Source organism: Zootoca vivipara, chromosome 3, assembly GCF_965207765.1.
Source record: "Zootoca vivipara chromosome 3, rZooViv2.hap1.1, whole genome shotgun sequence".
Taxonomy (NCBI): Eukaryota; Metazoa; Chordata; class Lepidosauria; order Squamata; family Lacertidae; genus Zootoca; species Zootoca vivipara.
In genome coordinates, this window is record NC_142586.1 from 64198905 (window position 1) to 64222713 (window position 23809).

Consider the following 23809-nt stretch of genomic DNA (forward strand, 5'->3'; position numbering starts at 1 on the left):
TAGAAACTACTGTTGGTCAATCAGTAACATTAGCATGCAATATATCACATGCATTGGCAATTGGTTTAAGCTCAAGAGGCCACAGAGTAACAGGAAACACGTGTCCCCTGGCTGAGGGCCTCTAGTGGATAAAAGTGAGTCATAAGGGCTTTATGCAGCTTTCAGCCTTGCTGTACTTTCTGAAAAGCCCTTTGAACTTACTGGATTTTAAGAGGCCCACTAAGACTGCCATCCTATGCATATTTACCAGAGTAGGCATCAAAGAAAAAGAAAAAAGAGGGGGGGGCTTACTTCTGTACAGACAGATTGTGTTGTAAAGCTGTATTATTATTATTTTTAAAAAGAAGTCTAAAAATCTTTAAAAATCTTAAAGACATTAATATCTAAAGATAAACATAATTTCCACTCTCATCCCTTCTACCATGTGGCCACAGTAGGGTGTATTCTGCAATTTAAAATCAAAAGCAAAATTGATGCCAAGAAAATCTGAACTCTGCAAAATGACCCAAATATACAAACTATTTTTGCACAATTTTTCCTGTATTCTGGTTTTGCTAGTCATTGTTTCGGAGCAAGGAACTATGCAAGGAGCTGGCAGCCTCAACTTAACCTACTGGCTTCTGAAATTTCCAGCAGACAATGTCTATCTTCACAGTTTAGAGGGCAGGAGACTTTAAGGGGAGGACAGGACGACGACGACGACAAACAAACGTGAAATCCCCTGGAAACTGAATTCTGTGCACAGTACCATGTTCTACGTGCTCCCATGGTGTATTAAGAGCCCTTCAGCCTATCTGTTTCAACAATACTTGAACAACATCTCAACAATATTTGAAATTGTATTAAGTTAACGTAATACTATACAGTACCTGGCTCAGCTTTGATGCCCTGTACTCAGCCTGCCTAATAGTTTGCTGGTGGAGAGCAGTCAGCTGGCTTATCTTGCCAGCCAGGTGCTTAGCCAGTTGAGGATTCTGCTCTGCAAAGTCCTGAACAGCTGCATCGAGTTCCATCAGCTTTATGTTGCAGCTGTCCAATTCTTCACCCAGTAGCTGGAGGGAGAAGAAACTGCATTACTTGCCAAAAAAAGGGAAAAGACTGAATGAAAGAGAGAAAAGTGGACAGATTGTTTCCTTTCAAAGTCTTGCGAGTATTGTTACACAATTCTCAGCATTTTTTTTTGTATGGAATGGGAAGGATGTGCAGATTTCTCTCCTATAGCTTCCAGCTCAGTTTCTTTGCAGTGGCTGGTAATTTTCCTCCCATACACACAAAAGGAGTTATTATTGTTATACTAAGCACTAAGAGAGAGAGAAATCACTGGCCATACCCTGGAGTTGTACATCTAAAAGTGAGAAGTTCCCAATCCTATATATAGTCAGCCCGACAATTTGTAGGATTAGATGTATGCGACACAAATGGGGGATATCTATACATTTTCTCTATTGATTTAAAAGTAGGAAACATTTATATCTCTCTTTTTAAAGAATGGCATAAAGACAATAATATTGATCACATTTGCACAGAATGATATGCCAGAATTTTGGCGTATCGTGGTTTAGCATGAACAAGTAGCATGCTACTGCAATTACTCTCATTTTATTCCTCCTTTGGTGGGAGTAATGTTTGGCTGCAATATCCAAACCATGGATCAAGGTTGTTGCATCTTAACCAGCCATCTTGCTAGCCAACCTTAAGCCATGAGTATTTGGTTTACTCATTGTTATTTGTTAGAGAGTAATGAGCTTTAGACATAATGGGGGAATCAAGCTTCCTGGTTGGTTTATCCCACTCATGCCTGGAGAGAAGCAAAGTGGAAGCAACTAGGCAGTTTGCAGCAGCATGCAGCTCATTTGCATTAAAACATGATAAACCAGAAAGTTTGGCTTATCCTTATGTGTGAAGATGGCAATTATGTCTGCCATTCTCAAGCCATCTTTTGCTTTCACACTTCAAAAATGACTAGCATCAACTAATGATTTCTATGTGTGAATAAATCGATCATCAGAGAGCAGAGAAATCATTCATTTGCAGGATCCTCAAAGAAAAATTATACTTTCTGCTGCTCCATCAGCTTACAAGAAATAATTTGATACACACACATACATGAACCAGCCATTAGTCAAATGCAGTCTTAAAAGCTTTCACATACGATACCAAAGGGTGATATCTTCCCGCTTTCATTATAATCCGTCTCTCTCTATACTCCAGGCTTCATAACACAGTACAGGAGAGTCCAAATTGTGTCCTCTACATGTTGTTGGATTCCAGCTCCCATCAGTCTCAGCCAGCATAGCCAATGGGACTTTCAGTTCAACAACTTGAGGGCACTAAGTTGGCTATCCCTGATATAGATTTTTTTGGGGTGTGTGTGTAAATTTTTGATTCTACAGGATTCTTAAATAGGGAGTGATTCTGTACAAAGTAGAATCTTATTTACCCTTTGATCCATTTTGGCTTGTGTTATGTTATTTGTCTTCTCCTTCAGTTTAAATAGAATTGAATCAAGCTCTTTTGCAATCCCTTGAATCTTTTGATCAAATTCTTGATTCAATGCTTTGCTCTGCTGAGCTTCTTTTTCTTTGGCTTGAATCTGCCAAAAAACCAAAGTTAAAAAAGAGAGCAACTAAACATACATCAATTATAGAGAATCAGTGTGACCACAAAATTGTATGTTTATGTATGTAGTCTTGCATTTTCTTATACAAATGCAAGAAAGTTGTGGCAACTTAACAGAGTCTAACAGTAATTTTTTTACATGAACTTTTGCAGCCAAGTATCTCTCCAATAGAAAACTGGGACAAGAGCATGCTTCTGTCTCGCTGTATGTAAGTGAGGAGTTTGACATAGGGCTCAACTGAGACTTCTTTACTCCTTCTGTCTCCCCAGTTGGCCTCTTGGCCACATGTATGTGTGCACTAAGTAAACTGCATTCAGATCCCTTGAAAAGAAGGCACAGTTGGATGTATATATGGGAAAGCCCAGATAGGCTCCTGCTGCAAGAAATGGTTGCTGTACTGTAGTGCTGAGGACCAACCAAGGTGGGACAGGGAAAAATGCTTTAATGATCTCTACCAAGACCCATTTCTATATCCACGGCTGTATGGGGGGAGGAATTACACCCATTTTGTGGGGTTGGGATTGTACATGAGTGCATGTGTGGTTTTACTTATCATTCTGCTATTACATGACTCCATTTACAGAATCGATAGTACTCAATTCAAGTATTTTACCTGTTCGTGTATATTTACAAGTGCTAATCCAACTTCTGCTAAATGAAGAGAAAGCTCTGAAGGTAAAATGGTATAAAGTCCCAAATATTTGTTCTGCTGTTGTTCAGCCATTTTCTCAACAGCCTGGCGGTGAATAGTTGCTTCATTGAGGAGAGACTACCAGGAAAGAGAACATATTGCCAAAAGAGTGGGGGGAAAGTGATAGGTTTTAGAGCTTCACATTTCATACGGTTACAAAATAATGAGTGGTGTCCTCTGAAACTTATCTCCAATATGACAAATCTTACCCACCTCAGTGTGTCTATTTTGACAATAGATATCATCTAAGATAATGCTGAACCCTTTTGTATGCCCACAGCATGCAACCTTGACCTGAATACTTCTGCATCACTGGAGTCCTGTTACTTCCAGAACAATGATAATGAGTGAGACCAGCTCAGTGATCAGTGTCTTAATCTTCCTCATATGATATTTCTTGGGAAGTAGGATAGTAAGAACTGCAAATGACTTCACTTCTTTTAGCCTGTTGCCAATATTGCTTCCTCTCTAGTATCCTCTCTGAATGATGGTTGTTTGGAAACTTCATCAACCTCAGGCATCCTGCTTTTGCAAAGCTCAGTCTTAGCGGCATTTGGCAACCATCCAGCCACAACACACACACCGGCAGAAGCCCTGCACACTTGCAATGGGGATTTCCCCCTGCAACACCGCACCCCCCATTGGCTTAGTGGATGGGTGAGAGAATCTCCAGACCAGTGCTTTTGTGGTGAAGAGAGGGGCATATGTTCCATCTGGAGGGCTGAAATGCTTGCACTGACGGAACGATCAGCTTAGCACAATGCTGAATTTCTCTTTAACCTTATCCAAAGCAGAGCCTCACTGTGCAGGAGTATTTCATTCCAGGTGACCCTGCTCTCTAAACCAGCTGGCCACCCTTTGTCTTGCTTACAATTTGTACTGTGCCTTGTCAACAAATCTTGATGCTGTGCTACTCTTGTGTGCTTTTCACTAACACCTGGCCTGCCAAACTTTGCAATCCATCCACTGCCTTATCTCTATTTCTGGCAGTGGCTTCCATGTTGGATTCAGCCACAATTATGAAACCAGAAATATGGTAGACAAATGCAAAGAACTCGTTCTGATTTAATCATAAAGCTGGTTTCGAGTTGTTACTCGAATGCTATAAGCATATAAGTAGCATTTGTTTAGCACGGTAAATGGAGATAATTTAAAAGGTACACCGGCCCGCTCTGCCCCCCTTTTTGTTAATGAGACACTTTACAAATATTGTATTTCACAATCCATTACTGTATATGTATGATTAGAGCAGGTAAATTTTGGGATTCCCTTTATTGGAAGTTTTAAAAAAGGTTTTTGAAAGGAATCTGTGAGAAATACTTTAGCTATAGGATTTCACTAAATCACGCTTCATATCCTAAAGGAATCCTTTTAAAACTGAATTTTCTCATGTCTGTCTGCTGTGGAACCTCAGTTTGCTGCAAAGAATCATGTGGTACATTCTAAAATTTGCACAGGGCACCACAACCAATCTCTACAGAAATTCTCAAATCTACAGAAACACACTGGCACTGTGTACAATTCTGACATACCTGCAATTCCTCAAGCTGAGGATCTATCTCAATTGTAGGATTTAATAAATATTCTCTGGCTTCCTGAATCCAAGACTTCACTTTATTAATCTCTTTTTCAACTTCTTCACGCTCTTTAAGTTCTTGTTTAACCACTTTCCCACTTCTTTTCACCTTTTGTTGCATGCTTAAAAATACAAACAACATTTTAAAGAACTGAGTAGCACACCTCTCCATACATTTGTCAAAACCTTGGAGTACATTAGTGGAGACATTCTATTATTTATTAAATTTGCCATTTATATTTTAAATGGAATATAAATGTTATTATTATGGCTGTTATAATTAATTAAATCAGCAAGTTTAAGTTATCGCCTATCCTATGTTGATAGAAACCAATATTGTGTACTTTAAACTATACAAGTATTATATTCAACAGTGAGAAATTCACAGAATATATACAATTATGGATCATAGCCAATATTTACAGTTTAAAATAGCTTTTTCTTACTTCTGGCATCTGTCTTGCATTGCTTTGATTTCTTGCATGATAGGCATTTGCTCTTGGGAACCAGAGGCTATTTCTATGTCCCGGAGCATGCTAAAAGCTTGTTGCTTCAGCAGACCCACAGATGACAATTGTTGTTCAAGTTCCAGAATGAAATTACTGTGATAATCCAGAAGATCCACAAGTTCATTCTTTGAGGCCTTTTCTACTGAACTTTCTGGTATGCGATCTTGCAACTGATCAAGAGTTTCTGTTGCTTTTTTCATCTAAAGATGATATATATATATTTAAAAACACACACACAATAAAAAAACATTTCCATAAACTCGTCAGTCATAATAATTTACAACCATTTTAAAGGCTCTGAATTGCTTCCCCATATATTTTACAGTTGTTTATAATTAAGCTTTCACATAATGGTAATTTTTTTAAAAAAAATAGTTTGCTATTCACAATTGTACTTCTGTACTTAGGTTATAGTATGTTTGATTTTGTTAATAACATGCTTACTAAAACGTGTCTTGTAAGCACCACTGGACACAAACTTAAGATCTAAGTAGCACAGCTCTCTCAATGCTTCCTAGCTTGTTCTGCAGCTGATAATACTCCCTCCCACCTGTTCCCAGTTCATAAAGAGCTGTGGCTGTGGCCCTGTGTGGCTGTGGGAAAAAAGGCAGGAGGCTTCAGGGAGCTTCTGCCCAGGAAGTACTTCACAGCTGGGTCTCAAGTACTGCAACATGGGCGTGCCCCCCCCTCTGATTAAATAAAACAATAGAAATACTTAACTAACTGACCAATCACGTCGGTTCTGCCCTCTCCAACAAAAGTCCTGGTGGTGCAGGGAGCCAGTCAGTTTCATTGCTGGGCTCCCAAGGGGAAGAGCTTCTGGGGTGGACCAGAGAGAAGACCTCAGGAGTCTAGTCCACTCCAGAAGCATAAAAGGAAGACCTGCCTGGCCTTCTCCATCACTTTCACTGATCTTCCCATGCCTTTGTGCTCTCTTTCAGATTACTGGTTCTTTCCTACTTTCCTACGGCAGAAGAGGCATTGGGCTGGATTATTAGAAGGTGAAGGAGCGGGGTACCCTGATCCAGCACACAGGAGATCCCCTTAAGGGGTATTGGAGGGCAGATTTCTCTCTTGAAGCCTAACTGACAAGCCATGGCACCCCTTACCAGTGGCCAAAGGAGGTTTGCCATAATTGGCTCATGCTGTGATGAGCCTCAGCAATTGTTGACTCCTGCTGTTGAAATGTAGCTCATCAATCTGTAGGTAGGCTGGTTGAACACGTGGGTACCTGCCCAATGCATATGTCAAACCTTTTATGTAATCAATAAGTTGTGATCTATTTATCCAACTTAGATTGTGTTTGTCATATTTTATGGCTTGCTCCTGGCACCACACACAGCTACCCTATGCATACATACACAATGTTGATTAGCTTGCTTCATCACATCACTGTAAGATATGCAGTTATTCCAATGAGAAATTCTTTGTTTTCAGCAGAACCCACCTTCTTAAGTGGTATTTATTTCCAAGTATATGCAAGATATTCTTTTCCTATAACCCTTCAGTTTAATATTTGAATATTGACATTACAAATGCAAAATATACTTGCACCGAATGGCTAATAGTGAATAGTTAGAGATACCAAATAGCCTTGATCCTTATACCTTATTGTTAAATACATTCCATTTCTGCATTGATTCTTCCAAAATCCTCTCCTGCTCTTGGGCAACACTTCGGAGCCTTGTCCACCGCTGCCAAACGGTTGTCATGGACCTACTTATGGTTGCCTTGCTGGCATCATTGCCTATTTTCTCTAGGCGGCATGCCTTCTCCTCCAATGAAGTGACCTTCCCATGAAAAGAGTTCACTACAGACACCAGTGACTGAGGAAGCAAAGAGAATGGGTTTTTTTGTATCTTAAGAAAATAATTAAAAAATATTTAGCATATCTTATGCTTCATTAAGTGTGTAGCATAGCTGAAACAGATTGTGTTAAATTAAGGCCTGTGGTTTCAGTGGAGAAGATGTGACCTGACATAATTCAGAAGCTTTACCTTATGTGATATTAATTTTTCATCTGCTTCAAGACTGGAAGTTGCTTTAGCTACAGAAAATTCAGATAATTTCTTCTCAGATTCATTCATCAGGTCAATAACTTGCTGCCTTGCCTCTTGATACTCTTGCCACTCAGAAGCACAACTTGAAAAGAAATCAAACAATGAAACTTATTTCTGAGTAGGCAATGGCATGTTCTGAGTAGGCAATGGCATGTATAGTTATTTGGAATCAATGGCAATTAAAATCTGCAGTGCTTAACTTTGGCTGGATTGCACTGTAAATGTTTTACGAAATAATCATAGCAAGACAAAATACTGATTGTAAATGTGAATGATTTGAGGCACGGTCTTTTAATTGCATTTACTTCATTCAAATTATGATGGACCAAAAACAAACAAGCCTACTACTCTTTTTGGAGAAACAGCCCCTTGAACTTTATTTATTTATTTAAAAATACTATAAACCGTGTAGTATATACTGTGTTTCTCCAAAAATAAGACACCGTCTTATATTTATTTTTCCTCAGAAGAACACACAGTGGCTTATTTTCAGGGGATGTCTTATTTTTGGGATATGGCTTATTTTCGGAGAAACACTGTAACAATTCTAAAGCAACATACACACAGACACAAATGGGGCTTGGATCCATAGAATAGTGGTTCAACCCTAGGAGTCAGCAACAGAACTCGCAACGGAGGTAGATGCTTGCTCAGCTCATTGATATTGTGAGGGGGAAAGAGTACAGAGAGCCCCCCCCACCCTGAGAAGCAGCTCCTCCACCAGTAGCGGCGCCAGCAGGGAGGGGGAAGAGTCCAGTGAGGAAGGAGGAAGAAGGAGACGGGGCTCTGGCAGCATAGCAGAGCCCCTGCTGCACGTGGGAGAGGAAGAGAGAGAGGGGGAAGAGGGGGAGAAGTAAAACATGGAAAAGAGACCCTTTCCCCCTCCGGTTCCGGAATTACGCAGGAGGAAACGCGGGAGGAGATTTGGGGTGCCCAGACTCTTATGTTGGAAGAAGACGCGGAGCGCGCCATTCCAGGGTTCTGGGTCAGACTGAGAGGATGTATCCTGTATAGCTCTAGCACTGTAAATAGCCTGCACTTAATAAAAGCATGAAAAGGCAAAGGTCTGGAGAGTCGTTACTCTAGAGTAGTCGTAACGCATCCCCTGTGACAGATATCTTTATGGGAATTGCTCCAGAAGCCAGGAGAAGATGGGCATGTCTCTGAACCTGCTATGACTGGTTCAAAATGTTGACTGCAGGGCTAATCTGAAAGTGGGGAGGGTACACCACCACCAGCACTCTGGCAGAAAAAAAACACACCATCTACCTTTTACAAGCCAACAACAGAAGTCATGGATTTATCCTCCCATTTCCCAACAGCTGCCTTTCTGAAAAGAGGACAGCAACTATCTTGTCATTTTGTGTGACAACCATCTGTTAGACATCTTATCTGACATTTTAAAAACTGGAAATGGTACCTTTGCAGTAGCACTTTCTGGGATTGTGCTTCTTGTTCTGATTCCATGCCTTTCTCTTCTAAAGCCTTCACATTCTTCTCCAGCTCCTCTTTCCCTGTGACTTGAATAAAGGGCTCCATGTCGGCCACAAGGGCCCGCAGTTCTCCCAAATGCACACGGAATTGCTTTTCAGTGCTAAAAAAATCTATATGGTTCTTTAGATTTTCCTCCGAGTTCTCCATATCGAGGCCATTTCGTGCCAACTGTAGCAATTCCTGTGCATCTTCAAGCCAGTCACTAGCAGTCTGAGAAACCTGGTAGTATCTTTGGGACAGGCTATATAATTTATTCAATTTATCCTGAAAACAAACAATTAAAATGACATGTATGGTCATTAAGAAAAAAACCCCTTATATAACATAATAATTAGGGAGGCTGTGATAACCAGCAGGTTTGATTTAACATAGTTCTGCTAAAATGAACAGCAATGTTGGATCCACCTTTTGTCCAATCTATCTGGAAACTGCACTGGAGTTTAAGAGCAGGGATGACTAATGCAAAATACACGCCTTGTTGAATACAACAGATAACACCTGCATTTGGAAGTGCATTCAAGTGTATATATGATTTGCACTCGTAAAAGCGTTACTAGAGACTCTGAAGGGTTTCTATTAAGTTCCAAGATCATGGAGTGGGAAACTCAATCAAAATAAAGGGGCAGGTTTCCCACATTCCTGCACAAAATATCTAAATTAGAATTGTCTCACTATTGCTCATTATTTTATGCAGCAGATTTCCCTTCTACCACAAAGTCTATTGAAGGGAGCTTCTCTTAGTAAAAGCCACTGATGATGCCCAGGAAGCAAAGTTATGATCCTACAGCATGTTTCCCATGGAGCAAGTCCTACATGCCTCATGTTTATGGCCAGACTATTAGTAGAGTGCATTATGGTCATGTCCACAGCATGAGGCAGATCAGAATAAAAGGAGAGAGTAAGTCACTATGCACGGATGGATTAATCCATTGCTGGATTTTTAACATTAATTGTCACAAATTGCTCAGCTGAGCATTCATTTTCTCAGGTGAAGTATATTAAAAATCCCAACAGAACAACTATGCAACAAGGCAGGCTGGATGCCTTATCTCTTTTAAGTATAGAAGCAGATGTGTTATGTAAAATTAGTTTTGAGGATCTGATCAAAGACTGCAGTTTTAAAAGTAGGAGATTTTTTTCCCAAATGTAAATAAAGCAGAAGTATACAAAAATAAACACTATTTTCCATCTTACTGTGATGGTTTATTATCGCTTCTATTTTAAATTAAATACATACTGGGGCACAAAAATCTTTTAAGTGATTAGGGCCTTGCCTCTATGGTCTTAGGAGCTGTGGACTAAAAAACCTTTGGTGTAGAATCAGAACTCTTGATTTATAAAATTGGCATTTACACTGCCTATGCTGTTTAAGGTGATGTTGGCCTGGTTCTCTGGTAATCCTAAACCAGGAGTGTAGGCACCAGGAACAAAAACACAGCCGCTTCACTCCTCCTCTGATTCTGCTGATCTAACCAGCTCTAAGCCATGGTTTGTCTTGTTCCAGACAAACCATAAGACATACCCAAAGTTTGATGTTCTGAGTAGAAGCACCATGAGTCCGCATTCAGATATGATGCTAAGCCAAACCATGGCTTATATGGGGATAGCACAACAGAAGCATGAGCAGGGCAAGAGCAAAGTGGCTACGTTTTTTTGCTTAAAATAATAATGATGGTGGTGGTGGTGGTGATAATGATGATTTATTTATACTACACCCACTCTGGGTGGCTTCCAACAAAATATTAAAATACAATAATTCATCAAATATTAAAAGCGTCCCTAAATAGGGCTGCCCACATCCTTGCTTGTTCACGTATCACCATAGTTTGGCTAAGAATTAGGAGCAAACTGAGCCAATGACAGCCATACTACCAGCATGAAATCTAAAACTGGCTTCAGCAGGTTAACCCTGGTTATTATGCCATGCTGATTATTCTAATACAAATCTTTAATTCATTGTCTTCTTAATATTGGTAAAAAAATTAAAGGAATGCAAGATTCACTGACCTGCCGCTTGTGTATTGCTTCTTTCACTTCCCCATCAAGTTCAGAGAGTTCAGCAAGACTATTTTCCAAGTCAGCAGGTACCAGTTCTTTGGCCTTTGTATACTTCTCCTTTTCTTTACTGCTTAGTGCTCCCATTATCCTTAGGCTGGACTGAACTTCTTCCTGCTGAATCTGAACTTTACGGATCTCTTCCTGGATAATGTTCAGTTTTAAATCAATACTCAGTTGATCATTCAATTCTGCCTTAACGTGCCTCAGCCAATCAAGGGAGCGATAGATTTCAGTTTGGAAATCTATGCTTTGCACCAGTCTGTTTTCACACTCTATCACAGTATCACCAATGGCAGTCTGCAACGTCTTCAGCATCTCCTGCCAAGTTCGCACCTGATGATTTGCTCCTTCATGCACAGATGGGTCAAGCTGGGAGGAAAGCATCTCAAGATGCTCAGCTATGCGTTTCAAAAGAATCCCAGCATCCTGCAGACTGCCAGCCAAGGAATGGTACATTTTCAGTTTTTCCTCTGCTGGGAGTGTTTGTTCATTAACTTTTGCTTGTTCCTCTTTTACAGAATTTAGCTGCATCTCAAGTTGCTTACACATTTCTTCATGTTCTTGATATGCTTCTATCATATCTTCCAACTGGTTTACTTTCTGTTCTATTTGCCTTTTTAGTTTGTGATACAAGGTGGTAAGCAGCAGCATCTCCTCTGGCAGCCATGGTTGCCCAGTGCTCCGAAATGCTTCCTTCTTCTGGTTTAATTCATCAACTGCAGCACCAAGGTTTATGACTTCAGCCAGGATGCTTCTGTAATCTTGCTGGAGTGACACAGCTTCTTTGGCTAAGAGGGTAAAAGGGGCCTTATGTTGGCTCACTAGTTGATCTTCCAATTCAGACAGAGCCTTTGTTGTCAATTCAATTAATGATGCATATTCATTACGGGCCAAGATTGCTTCTTGGACTTTACAGAATTTGTCCTTAGCCAGAGCAACAATCACACTAAATTGTTGAGGCAAGGCATTCAGCTTTTCATCAAGATAAGAACGGTCCATGTCATTGAGTGATGGTAAGATTTCCTGGCCATCTCTTTGCAATGTCAACAGAAGATTTTCATATTCAGAGCACTGCTCAAGAATTTGGTGATACTTTGCTAGTTGGGAATAAAGTTCAGAATTGCTGTTCATTAAATTGATCTCTGGGAATGAAACAATATCAGACTGCTTAAGCCAGTGGCATAATTTATCCAAATCTTCCTTGAAATATTTTCTAGAAACCATATGTTTTTCTAGTTCTATTAGTCGCTGGCTACATTTCTGCAAAATAGTGTCATACATGTTCTGTAGCTCTTGCAGTTTCTCTAACACTTCAGTCTTCTCTTGCTCTGTTGTTTCCTTCATCAATGTCCTCCCTTGAGACCACAGGGCAGATATTTCACTCTGGTAGGCCTTAAGGCTGGCTTGTGTACTCTTACAAACCCGGATCTGTTTGCTTACATCTTCTGGTAGCAAACAAATGTGCTCATAGAACATTACCTTTTTCTCATGTTGTTGAATGTGATTCATTGCTTGAAAGGCTGCCAGGAGGAATTGAGTCCTTTCAGATAATGCCTTATTCAGGTGCTTTCTCCTCTGACCAACCAGATCGCTAAGGCAATCCACGTGATTTTCGGCATCTGACAGGCATTTCTGGAGCACCTGTCTTTCATTAAGCCCCAAATTAGTCATCACCCTACTGGCATCCTTTGTAAGTGCTTTCAAAACAAGTTGTTTGGCTTCCACTTCACTGCAAATGGTGAGATGGTCCATGAGGAAGTTCTGAGCCAGCTCAGGTGGTGGACTGTGTTTGAGAGCTTCAGAGATGCTAGGTTGCTGCTCTTCCGCCCATTCCATTAATTCCTGAAGTTTAGTCTGCACCATACTCAGCTCTTCTAATGTGGTGACAGACAGTTGAATTTTCCTCTTGATAAGGTCCTCTAGCTGGATCCAGCGCTGCTCAAAGTGCCCCGTCTGCTCTTTTACTAACTCTCTGTCATCCAGATTTAGATGTTCTGTTATTTTCTGCTTCTGATCCTTCAAGTCTTCAAGAGCAAATCGTCTTTCCTGCAGAGCCAATGCTAGCTTTTTCAAAGCCTCAAGATGGGTAGTGGTACTTTCAGCATCCGATCTGTTAAAAACAAGTAAATTAAGAGCACAACTCAAAATAAGCAATAGCACAGGCATTGGGTGTGGGGAGGAGGTGTTCGAGCAATGTGAAAATCTGAAGCATTCTTTTCATTCCCTAAGGGCGTTAGAGATTTAAAAATCATATGTAAAGCAATCATTGCTAAACACACCGCCACTGCAAAGTTCTGTATAGCTGGAGATGTCACTGAGTGCATAGGTCTTTGCCTCCAAATATGAATTTTGGTAACTCATTAATACTCACCTCAAATACAAGGTAAGCATTGCAGTCCCCCATGTTATTCTGTTGGGTTATAGTCCAAATATGTCCTCTCATCCATCCAGTCACCCACCCACCAATCTACCTGCTCACCTTCGCACCTGCTTAGCCTGCTGCTGCTCTGGCAATGGTGGGAGGAAGAAATGTCAGTATCTTTCTTGCTCCTCCCCCCTTGCTCTACCTGGCTCTGCTACAGCAGCAAGAGAAGTACAGATACCACTCTGAATTGTAGCTGAGGGGACTGGAACAGGTGGAAGGTGGGTTAGAGAGAGGAAGACTGAAGATATGCAGATGAATATGTTTTTAATATATATCTCAAAAAGGCTTCAAAAGGGCCATGCTTTTCTGAGAGTTCTCTATGAAACCTTGTAAAAACTGAACTTAGAAAGCGAGCTTGGAGAGGAGTCCACCCATCTAGGTACACTATCCTTTTAATCATTTCAGCAAACCTTTGAGGCATACTGTTAACTTAAAAGCATCTACACACATTGCCAGCTCTTCAATCTGAAATGTGCCAATATGCCTGTAACATTGCCCTAACCCAATGTGCCAATGTGCCAATATGCCTTAACATTGCCCTAACCCTATTGTGTCCACAAGCAGTGCAAGCATGTGTTTAGACTTGCTCACTCTTGACTTGCTCATTCTCTTCTTCCATTTTCATAGTTGATCCTGAAGGAGAGAGGGACTTATGGAGGCATAATAAATAAATAAATAAATAAATAAATAAATAAATAAATAAATACATACATACATACATACATACATACATACATACATACATACTCAGGTAGGGGGACATGAGTGTGGAGTCTGTAGGAGGGTTGATGCTCAGTACTAGAGTATATGCTTTGCATGAATGAAGTCCTAGGCCCAATCCCTATCATATTCAGTGAAAAAAATCCTAGGGTAGCAGGCCTAGCAAAATCGTTATCGAAGCCCTTGGAGAGCTACTTCCAATTAGCACAGACAATACTGAACTAAATAGACCAAAAGAGCTCAATATACAGTAGTTAATTTTTCTATTCATTACAATTTGCCTTTTAGAGGAAAACCCTACCAATGTGGCTTCCAAAAGTACAAGAGCAACATTTACAACAGACTAGATTTAAAACCAGAAAAGCATAATTGCAATTCCAAACATTCATGAGTATAGTTCTATACTCTAATGAGAAGTGGTCACCTTAGCAATGTCTGTATCAAAGAAGTGTTACAGATTTTCCTGACTCAACCTGTGAGTCCCTACCTTGCCAAGTTGTCCCATTCTTGTGTAAACTTTTCCAAAAAGACTTCTACTATGTTTAGGCGGTCATGATAATCCTTTGTCCTCTGAAGATCTTCCTCCCTGTGTAGGAGCACATTACTTGTTTGAAGGCAAAGGTCCAACCAATGGTTGCTCAAGCGTCCTACTTCCTTGTGCTCTGGTGACTCTTGTCCTTGGGTTAGTTTGCTCACCTTTTCAGTCACAGCCGTCAAAGCTGTCTGTTTAGACTGCAGCTTCTGACTGAACTCCTGTATGAGGAGAAAGGAAAATGGTAATGAATTAACAACCTGAGAACTAAATGAGAATGTTTAATGCATTCTATTATGCTGTATCACAAAGACATATAGAAGTCAGATCAATATTCTTCTGTTTCATAAGATGTCAAGATTTCTGTTTTGACAATTCATGGGTAACAAAGAAGTAAGAGCTTTTTCAGATGGCAAATCTTCCTTCAGAATGAAAGCTGACAAAGGACCCAACAGCTCTCTTTTCCTCTTCCTTACACCCTTAGAAGGGAAACTGTCTCTTCCTTGTCCTGTTTTCTGTATAATGTCCCATGAAGAAGGCAAATTGAGCCAGATCTGTGTTGGAAAGCTTTAGGTAGAAATTCCAATAGCTCCTTTTTTAGAGGCAAACTATATGCAATATGCAATATGCTATATGCAAATGTATGTAACAAGACTACCAACTGTCTTTTTCTTTAAAAGAAGCTGCTCCGGTGAGGGTTTGAGGTACCCAGACCCTCTTTCCCTGCTTAGTGTTTCTTTGCTCCAAAATACCCCTTGAGCAGCTTTCCCACTGGATTCTCACAGAGCAGAGCAAACACAGCTTTGGAATCTCACAGGTAGAAAAGCTGCTTAGGGGAGTTGATTTGGAGCAGGGAAGAAGCAGGTGAGGAAAATGTTATGCACTCTCTTCCCATCAATTCTCTGTTCTAAATGCCCCTTTCCTCAGGCTACTTTTTTTTATAAAAAAACAATGACTCTTGCTCTTTAAAAATGTAGGATTAAATTTACTACAGTAGTTTTCTATTATGGGTTACATGCAGCAAATTCCATGTTAGAAATATATGCAGAGGAGCTATATGGTCACACAGGCTAGCTCTGTCCATCAGCACTGCTGTGTCCCATCATCTTACTCTTCCAATGAACATCCATTTCATGTTGATCAGAAAGGGTTCCCCTGGATACAGATGATTTGGGTCTCTCTTCAAATGTAGGAGCTGTGAGGAGAACTTTTTTCTGATCAATATGAAATGGTTGTTTATCAGTGACAGCAGCATACGGCAAAGGTGGCAGGCAGGATTGGTCCATGCCATCCCACAGCCTCCTTCATGTATATGCCTATTATGTGGAGCAGATCACGTGTACTCCCTTAACGTACTGTATCAACCTGGCATTTTGAGATAACCTGGAGACTGTTTTACCCACGCGTAACCATAGAATGTATTTAGCAAATTCAGGAAAACTCGGCCACTACCTACTTCTCTAAAATAATTAATCAATTTCATAGGAAAATGTCTTTATTTTGCCAGCTGAAGGTAGTTGTCTACCAAACCTAAGTGGCCTATATCAGTTTCCTGGATTGTGGTTGATTTTTCAGAAATGAAGTCATCTGTATAACTCAAAAGGGCATTTCTCATCCAGCTCTAACATACCATAGCATAAACACATAAAGTGCCACTCCTGCCCACATTCTTTCCGCATACCTGCACTTCTTCCAGAGAAATATATAACAGTCAAACAGTGTCAAGTATATGTAAAAATAAGAATAAAAATAAATCACCTGTTAGCTACAGACTTCTCTTTTATTTGAATGGAAGCTGCCCCTTACCTTCACCTGCAACACCATATTCTGAGCAATGTTTATTTCCAGCTCTGCCCCTCGCCTCTTCATATTCTGCAGTTGCTGATCTGCATCCTGAAAACATATCCAAAGCTCTGCCTTCATTTGCTTTATTTCCTCCCAGCCCTGAGCAAGGTACTGTGAGTTCATTATCCGATCTTCGATCTGAAAAATATGTAGGAGCGTAGCAGGAACATTTTAATGCAATTCTTTATGGGCTGTCTTAAGATGTACACTACCTCTTTATGTAGGGCAGACTCTTGCGATAGATTTACAGCAGGGGGTGGGGATGGGCCACAGAGATAGAGGATAAAGAAAGCTTGCATAAGTCTCTAGGATCCAGAATGACTTAACCCTGTGAAATTTCAAAACCCAATATGACCATAGCATGCAAACACTCCACACATAAAATAATTTTATTAAAATTAAGGATAGAAATGGATAACACTGATTGAACTTTAAAGTTTCTCTTTGCGTCTTTTACCTCTCTTTCTAGAGGCTTTGAAAACATTGTCAGCAGTACCGGTTTGTTTGGACTATATAGATGGCCTGGAATTGTATTATTTTGCTTTCTGAGAAGAAGAGTCCATCTGAATGTTTACAGATAGCATGGGTCACTGCTGAACAGTTTTTGTGTATAATTTATTTGTCAACAATAAATATTCTATGTACTATGAGCAAAATTTATTACTATGGAAATATCATTCAGAACATTTTTTAAAAACAACAACCCGGTTTGTTTGCATTGTATAAATGCATGTGCATAAATGAATGCATTTGTTATACTTTAAAGTTAATATGGCTGCTCTGTCATAGGACAGAGAATTTAATAATGAAATGGAAAAGCCAATGTATCTATTAGGATTCCTACTCCTAATGTGCAACTGCAATTGCAGTTTTGTTGCATGGCGGATTTCTGCCTCAGAAAATATTAGAAATTTTGTTTTTTCAGTGTAATCTGTCAATAGGTTTTACTTTACCCTGTCACATCTTTTATGTAGCAATGAAGAAAGCATTAAATATGCAAACGCACTCTGAAATGTTGCAATACTCTGCAGTAAAATAAAGGCCTGACTTCTTAAAATAATACTGATATATTTTAAACATTGCTAGTCTATTTATTTGCCTGATATAAAGATATACCACTTATTGTTTTCTAGGTATTACTGCATCAGTTGGTATGCTATTGATGCATATCTTTCAGATGAAAATCGAAATAGCTTCTTCAAACTGCTATTACCTAATATGACCCCTGTGACACAGTAAGACAATTGCACCTCTAAGAAGGATTAGAGGAGGTCTGCCAGAGTTTATCCCATACCGTTTGCTTTGTCAGCTGGATGTCTGTTGCTGTATTTTTCACTGTGCTGTCTGATAAATCACACATAGAGCACAAAAGATCCAAATAGGTGCTTGCTTGCTCCTGCAGGGCTCTGAAATGCTTAACCTAAAAAGAATAAGGAAAGTTTTTCATGAGAACAATATTTTCACATTTCACCAAGAAAGCTTTCATTTATACAATAGTCTGATGAACTGAAAACAGGACAGAATCATTACGGTTATTTTTGTTACAAACTATTCAGAAAAGTGTAGAAATAATGAATAACAAAGATGCAACACACCAAAAAAGCATGCAATTATCCACCCACTCATCAACTTGTTTCACTATATTAATGCATGCTAATATTTAAGTTTATATTTAACTTTCCCCAAAAACAAAACAAAATATCTGTTAGGCTACTTGAGATCTGACTGAAAGCTGTGTCCAGACAAACTGACTTCATAAAACAAAAACAGGACAAGATGCTGGTTCTTGAAGAATTAACAATAAGGGATTGGCTGTCTAGACCAACTAATTACTGTCCATCTGAACAGATTCATCACTGTCTGGCTTCTAATTTCTTAATCCAGCCTAGTCTTAATAATATTACAACCTCAAGTAGCAGATTTTCAAGGGCATGCTCTGCAAGATATATACTCCTTCATGAATGGAATATACTACTTTATTTTTTTAAGTAGCATTACAATTTGGGGGTGATAAATCTTATTGAGGACACAGCTAGAATTCCTAATTCTGGACCCACCATGCTGAACACTTCCATAGGATTTTTCAATGGCTCAAGATACATTTGAGAAATCTGGAGAATAATAAGAAGATATAGGATTGTATCTTAAAGCGCCTCCAAAATGCGCATTTGGACTTGTTCATTTTGACTTTAAATTCTTTAGGGACTATGGTTTTGAATAGAGATGCAAAGTAAATCTTTTGAACATTAAAAACATTTATTTGAAATTCATGCTGCAATGATACAGAAAGGCGTTACCAAACAATTTCTGCTTGTGATAGCCAAACATGTTGAACCACATTTGGAATACAGGGTACAGTTCTGGCCGCCTCAATTCAACCTGGGAGGATTAAAGGGCCTGGGGGAGGATAGCATCAAAGCATGTCCCTAGCTCAGGTGGGCCCTGCCTGGCCAGAACCTCTTCGCCAGTTGCCAAGTGCGATCCTGGATGCTTGGCCCACACCAGGGACCAGCACTAGTCAACTCCCCAACTGGAATGATGAACCGATCCTAATTCTATTCTATTCTGTGACTGCTTGATCAAAACTACGCACTGTGTTAAGTAGTACTTTCTTTTGCCTGTCCTGAACCTTCCAACAAATCCAATATATCTAACGTTCCAAACTCCAGTATATCTATAAACCAGAAACAACCACCATCATGGAAAAAACAATATCGCTAAGTGTCCGTTCTTTAAACAAGTACCGGTATCTGATTTCTTTTTAAAATTCATGGTACAATGCTTGAAGACACATGATCATGATAACTTTCTCCACATTAGTAAGTTCTTCCAAGATCAATGTATTCATTTGACTGTGCACAGAGAAAAAAAACTCTGATCCCCACAAACCATTGGTGGGTCACAAATACCCACCTCACAGAAAGGATCCAGGGATCAACAGCATCCTTGTTGGGAGGTTGTCCATTGATCCCAATCAGGCTTTTCAGGGGTGCAGCCTCTTTCCCCCTCCCCTCCCCCCTCCCCTGGGCTTGCATGCTATCAGCGTGTGAGGGTGTTAAATTGGGGTGGGGAAGTGTATTTTTGTCTGGGGGATGGCAGGATGGGGAATATTGTATGGGGAGGGAAGACAGCAATTCTTCTCTGACACAGGTTTTAATCTGAGTTGGAGAATATTGTCACTTGACAATCTTGGTTCTCCTTTAAGGTGGACTTTTACAAGCTCCCAAAGCTCTCCTATGAGTCCCAACTAGGGATTGTTGCTGGAACCCCTAATGAACATACCAATTTTCTGTTTAATTATGCACACATTTGGATTCAGCCATTTTGGTAAATACTCTATTTTGATCAAATATTTCAATATGGACTGTTCTTACCTGCTTAACAGCATCTGCCATGCTGAAAGGCGGACGAGGATTTGGCTTTAACTCTGGCCGAACGGCAGAGAGCCAAACTTTACATTGCTGAAGTGTGTCTTGATGGTTAACATGTTTCTGGAGTTCGTGCTCCAAACTCTGGTACACCTACAAAAAAAAAAGCATGAATAAGTTGCCTAATATTTATGATGTCATTATTGAAGATAAAACTTTCCTCAAGTTGATAGGCTAATTTTACATATAAAGCACCTAAAAACTTTTTGTTAATTGGCCGTATGGAAATGTTGCAAATAAGTAAAGAGACGCCCAACAAACATATAATCTATATTAGCAATATAGATATTACTGTAGTTTTCCGAAATGAGTTTCTAACGGCCTGTGTTCCAAAATGAGTTTCCAATTCAACTCTTAGATGAAATTTCTTCCATTTTCCTCCACCTGTAATTATGTTCAGTTTTCAGTTCTTCGGATGCCCATTTTGTACCCCATTTGCTAGTATTTTGCATTATATTGTATTTTTTGTATTGCATCTACCGGTAATAGATGATATATTACAATGACACCTACTAAACATACATGGATAGGGACTTACCCTCTGAGTTGTGCTACATATAGCTGAATAGCTATCCCTTGTTCCCTGCAGCTGGGTTTCTATATTTTGCTTAAATTTTGCTTGGAGATGCTCTGCACACTCATTTATCAAGTCATCTCCCTTGCTTTTAAGGCTGTTCAGGCGATCTTCAAATCCAGCAATCTCTTCCATCATTGCCTAAGAAAGCAGCGTTCAAAACACCACAACATATCACAGAAAATGTTTACAGCATTTACTATTCACCATTCAAAGGGGGACAGGCTAGGACAAAAGTAGTTGAGCTGCCTCAACCTACAAATGTCACAACTATAATGTCACTTGGGGCAACAGTCATTTGAGGGACCAGTGGCTTCAGAGAGTAAGGCTCCAACATTGAATCGGCCTATCTAACATCAAAGCTCTGTCTCTGAAGTCTCTTAGGTAGAGCCAATCTCATATAGGGCCCCTGGGAAACCCTCATTTCAGTATTCCAATCAATCTGATCATGTCTCATGTGCCTTTAAAGTAAACATTTTGTAACATAAATTTTTATCATAGTTGTATCTTGTATATGACCTTTCAAAATATTATTCACATCATAAGGCCCACTACAACATATGAAAAAGGGTATTCATTGCTGCTCATTTAGACCTACCTTGTGGTTGGCTAAATGTTGTGTTATAATTTCTAGATTACTGTTCTCCATAAGGTCAGGAGTAACCAGCCTGCTAGACATCTGTAACAACCACTTTTCCACTTCTTGCAAGTCAGTGTTATATTCTTCATGCTGTTTCACTTTCACCTCCAAAATTGCAACATGAGCCTGTGTAATCATAGAAACCAGTCACATTTCAAAGACAGTTCCAAATAATGCCCCCCTCAAAACACCAATTGAAAAAGCATGAAAATACATGTTTAACTTCGTATGAAAAAGTTTCATTTTTTTGCCAGAACTTGTTTGTAATTACACCTGTGCCCTGGGAGAGGGATGTACGCTCCTTTTCTCAGCTCTTTGCGTGCATTGTTTCCTCAGGCTGCCTCAGTAGCTATTTCCCCCCTCTACTCTTTTTAGAGTGATCACAGTCCATACAAAGTATCTTTTTATGATACACTGGAATAAAAGAAATACTTTAAAAATCTAATCTAAAAAGAAACAAGAGCAAAGAGAAGGATGGTGTTTTGAAATGTGTTTGTGGATCTGTACTGTGGTGTGCAATTTGCAGCTCATTGCCAAAGAACAGAGCATCGTGTTGAAGGTCTCTTTATATTGGCCAAGTGCTTGGAAATTACCACTTTAAAAGAGGCAATCTGCAGCATGATGCACTAATTGACTAGAGAACAAGAGGAACAATTTTAATCTTTGCTTGTGTGCCCCCCCCCACCTGCAAAAATTACTTGTCTAGTCACCTACTTCCCACACCAACAGGAAAGCTCTGCAAATTTAATAACATTTCGTTAGTGTAAGTTATTTGTGGACTGCTGTCACCAGGACATGGAGAAACCTTACAGCAGGCAGCCTATGTTTTAAGCCTAAATTCACCTGTAGAAATAATTATTACCATTTTACAGCAGAAAACATGGCTTATATAGAGCCAAGGCTTGTATTCCATGTAGCACGAAGGCTAACATTTAATCAGCACAAGGATTTTCCTCAGGGCCAGCTCTAGGGGTAGGCTGGGTGGCGCGGGGCGCCAGGGCGCTGGGCCCACCAGGGCGAGGGCGCCGGAGCAATCTCTGCACCATGGCGCCAGGGTGCCCGACATGCTTGAGACAGCCCTGATTTTCCTTCACAATGGAACCTTAATCCCCTTCCTGCCCCCACCCCTTAATCTGTTCTAGGAGTTCTCTCAACCTTCCAAAGCAAATTTGGGGGTGGCATGGGATGTGTATAGGCAATGAATAGGGGAATTCCCACTGCAGTTATGAGAATCCTTGTGCTGGCTTCTTCTAGTGCACTGAGTTAGCTGAATAAGACCCTAGGTATTTTACCTTTGCTGTGCTGCAGAGCTCCTGGTATTCAGTTTGAAGTTTCTGAATGTTCTCTGCCAAATTAACATCACACACTAGCTCAAGAAGGCATTTTCCTTTTTCTGTCACAGATTTTATTGAAGGCTCATGGGAAAAAACTGTCTGTTGAATTGACTAAAATGAAAAATAAAGTTAAGCTGTGCTTCAAAACGAATGTAGTATTTATATATAATACACAACACACAGAGTATCATTATTTTCTTGTGTTGAGAAAGAACCCATTTAAAAGTGTGATGTGAAGTCATCCTTAAACTATGGGAGACTCACAAGCAATTTCACATTTTCTGGCTTAAGACTTCACTCATTTTGTAGCTCACAATATTTATTTACCTTATATTTCGACAACTGTGCCTTTTTCTCATATAATTCCATTTTGGGATCCACTGTGGTATGTAGCACAATCTGATTCTCTGACAGCCACTGAGTGTGTACTTTGTACTTATCTAAGAATTCCTTTGTCAAGTGGAGACATTTCTCTAAGGTTGTGTGTTCTTTCCTGATAGAGCTGGTCATCTCATCAAGTTGCTCCACACAATCATTGATCTCTTTCTTTAACTGTTCCCCTTCATTTGCCTCCATGTACTTAATAGCTTTCTCTCCTTTTTCACGTGCAGATTTCAGTAAATTATGACCCACATCCATGTCACTCATGAGATCCTGTAAGAAGAAAAATGGAAAGTGTATATTTTGGCCTGCAACTGAAGAGTAAATTACTTTTGCAGGTTCAGTTTTATTCCTACTGCTGAGCATCAGGTGCTTGGTGAATACATTTTTATTTAATCAGTTGTTCTGAGGGAGCTTTTTCCTCTGTTATGGTCAATTGTAACTGATTTAAGCTTTCTTATCTTTTGCAACCTCATTATGCACTGCTGGTAAAATATGTGTTGTTTTAAATTGCTGTACCAGTGTCATAAGCAAACTATACCTCAAGCTTCTGCATTTTCTTCTCCATTGCTGCTTTATCTACAACATCAGACTTCGTCACAACATTTCTGAATTTCCTAAGAGTAGCTCCAAACCATTCCTTGTAAGCAGCAAAACACACTTCAGATTCATCCATACTTCGAATTTCATCTTCAAGGAATTTTATTTGCTCCTGCAAGCAAATTTTAAACAGGACTCAATATTGACTATTTATCCATTTCTTGTATCTCTTTCCATTTCTTGCATATCTTTTAGTAACTATAAAACACACTGTTTATAAATAAAACATAGATCAGAAGAGGCACTTACTTTCTCTCAGTTCATTTCCGAGCACAATTCAAAGTGTTGGTGCTGACCTTTAAAGCCCTAAACATAAAAGTCC

General features: G+C 39.7%; 1 protein-coding gene across 18 annotated transcripts in view; it reads right to left on the reverse strand.

The window, feature by feature from the left end:
* The window catches only part of SYNE1 (spectrin repeat containing nuclear envelope protein 1), a 296175-nt gene that overhangs the window by 120369 nt on the left and 151997 nt on the right, over positions 1–23809 (reverse strand). For all 18 annotated transcript variants that reach the window (XM_088667313.1, XM_088667312.1, XM_088667311.1 and 15 more), the window contains 18 exons: positions 23429–23599; positions 22834–23160; positions 22465–22617; positions 21131–21298; positions 20497–20673; positions 19905–20051; positions 17825–17950; positions 16492–16668; positions 14641–14906; positions 10958–13118; positions 8877–9214; positions 7394–7538; positions 7004–7222; positions 5334–5596; positions 4844–5009; positions 3234–3389; positions 2441–2593; positions 870–1052 (listed from right to left, as the gene is read on the reverse strand). In XM_088667313.1, coding sequence (XP_088523439.1) covers positions 870–1052; positions 2441–2593; positions 3234–3389; positions 4844–5009; positions 5334–5596; positions 7004–7222; positions 7394–7538; positions 8877–9214; positions 10958–13118; positions 14641–14906; positions 16492–16668; positions 17825–17950; positions 19905–20051; positions 20497–20673; positions 21131–21298; positions 22465–22617; positions 22834–23160; positions 23429–23599 — 5496 coding nt within the window. The remainder of the gene's footprint in view (positions 1–869; positions 1053–2440; positions 2594–3233; positions 3390–4843; positions 5010–5333; positions 5597–7003; positions 7223–7393; positions 7539–8876; positions 9215–10957; positions 13119–14640; positions 14907–16491; positions 16669–17824; positions 17951–19904; positions 20052–20496; positions 20674–21130; positions 21299–22464; positions 22618–22833; positions 23161–23428; positions 23600–23809) is intronic.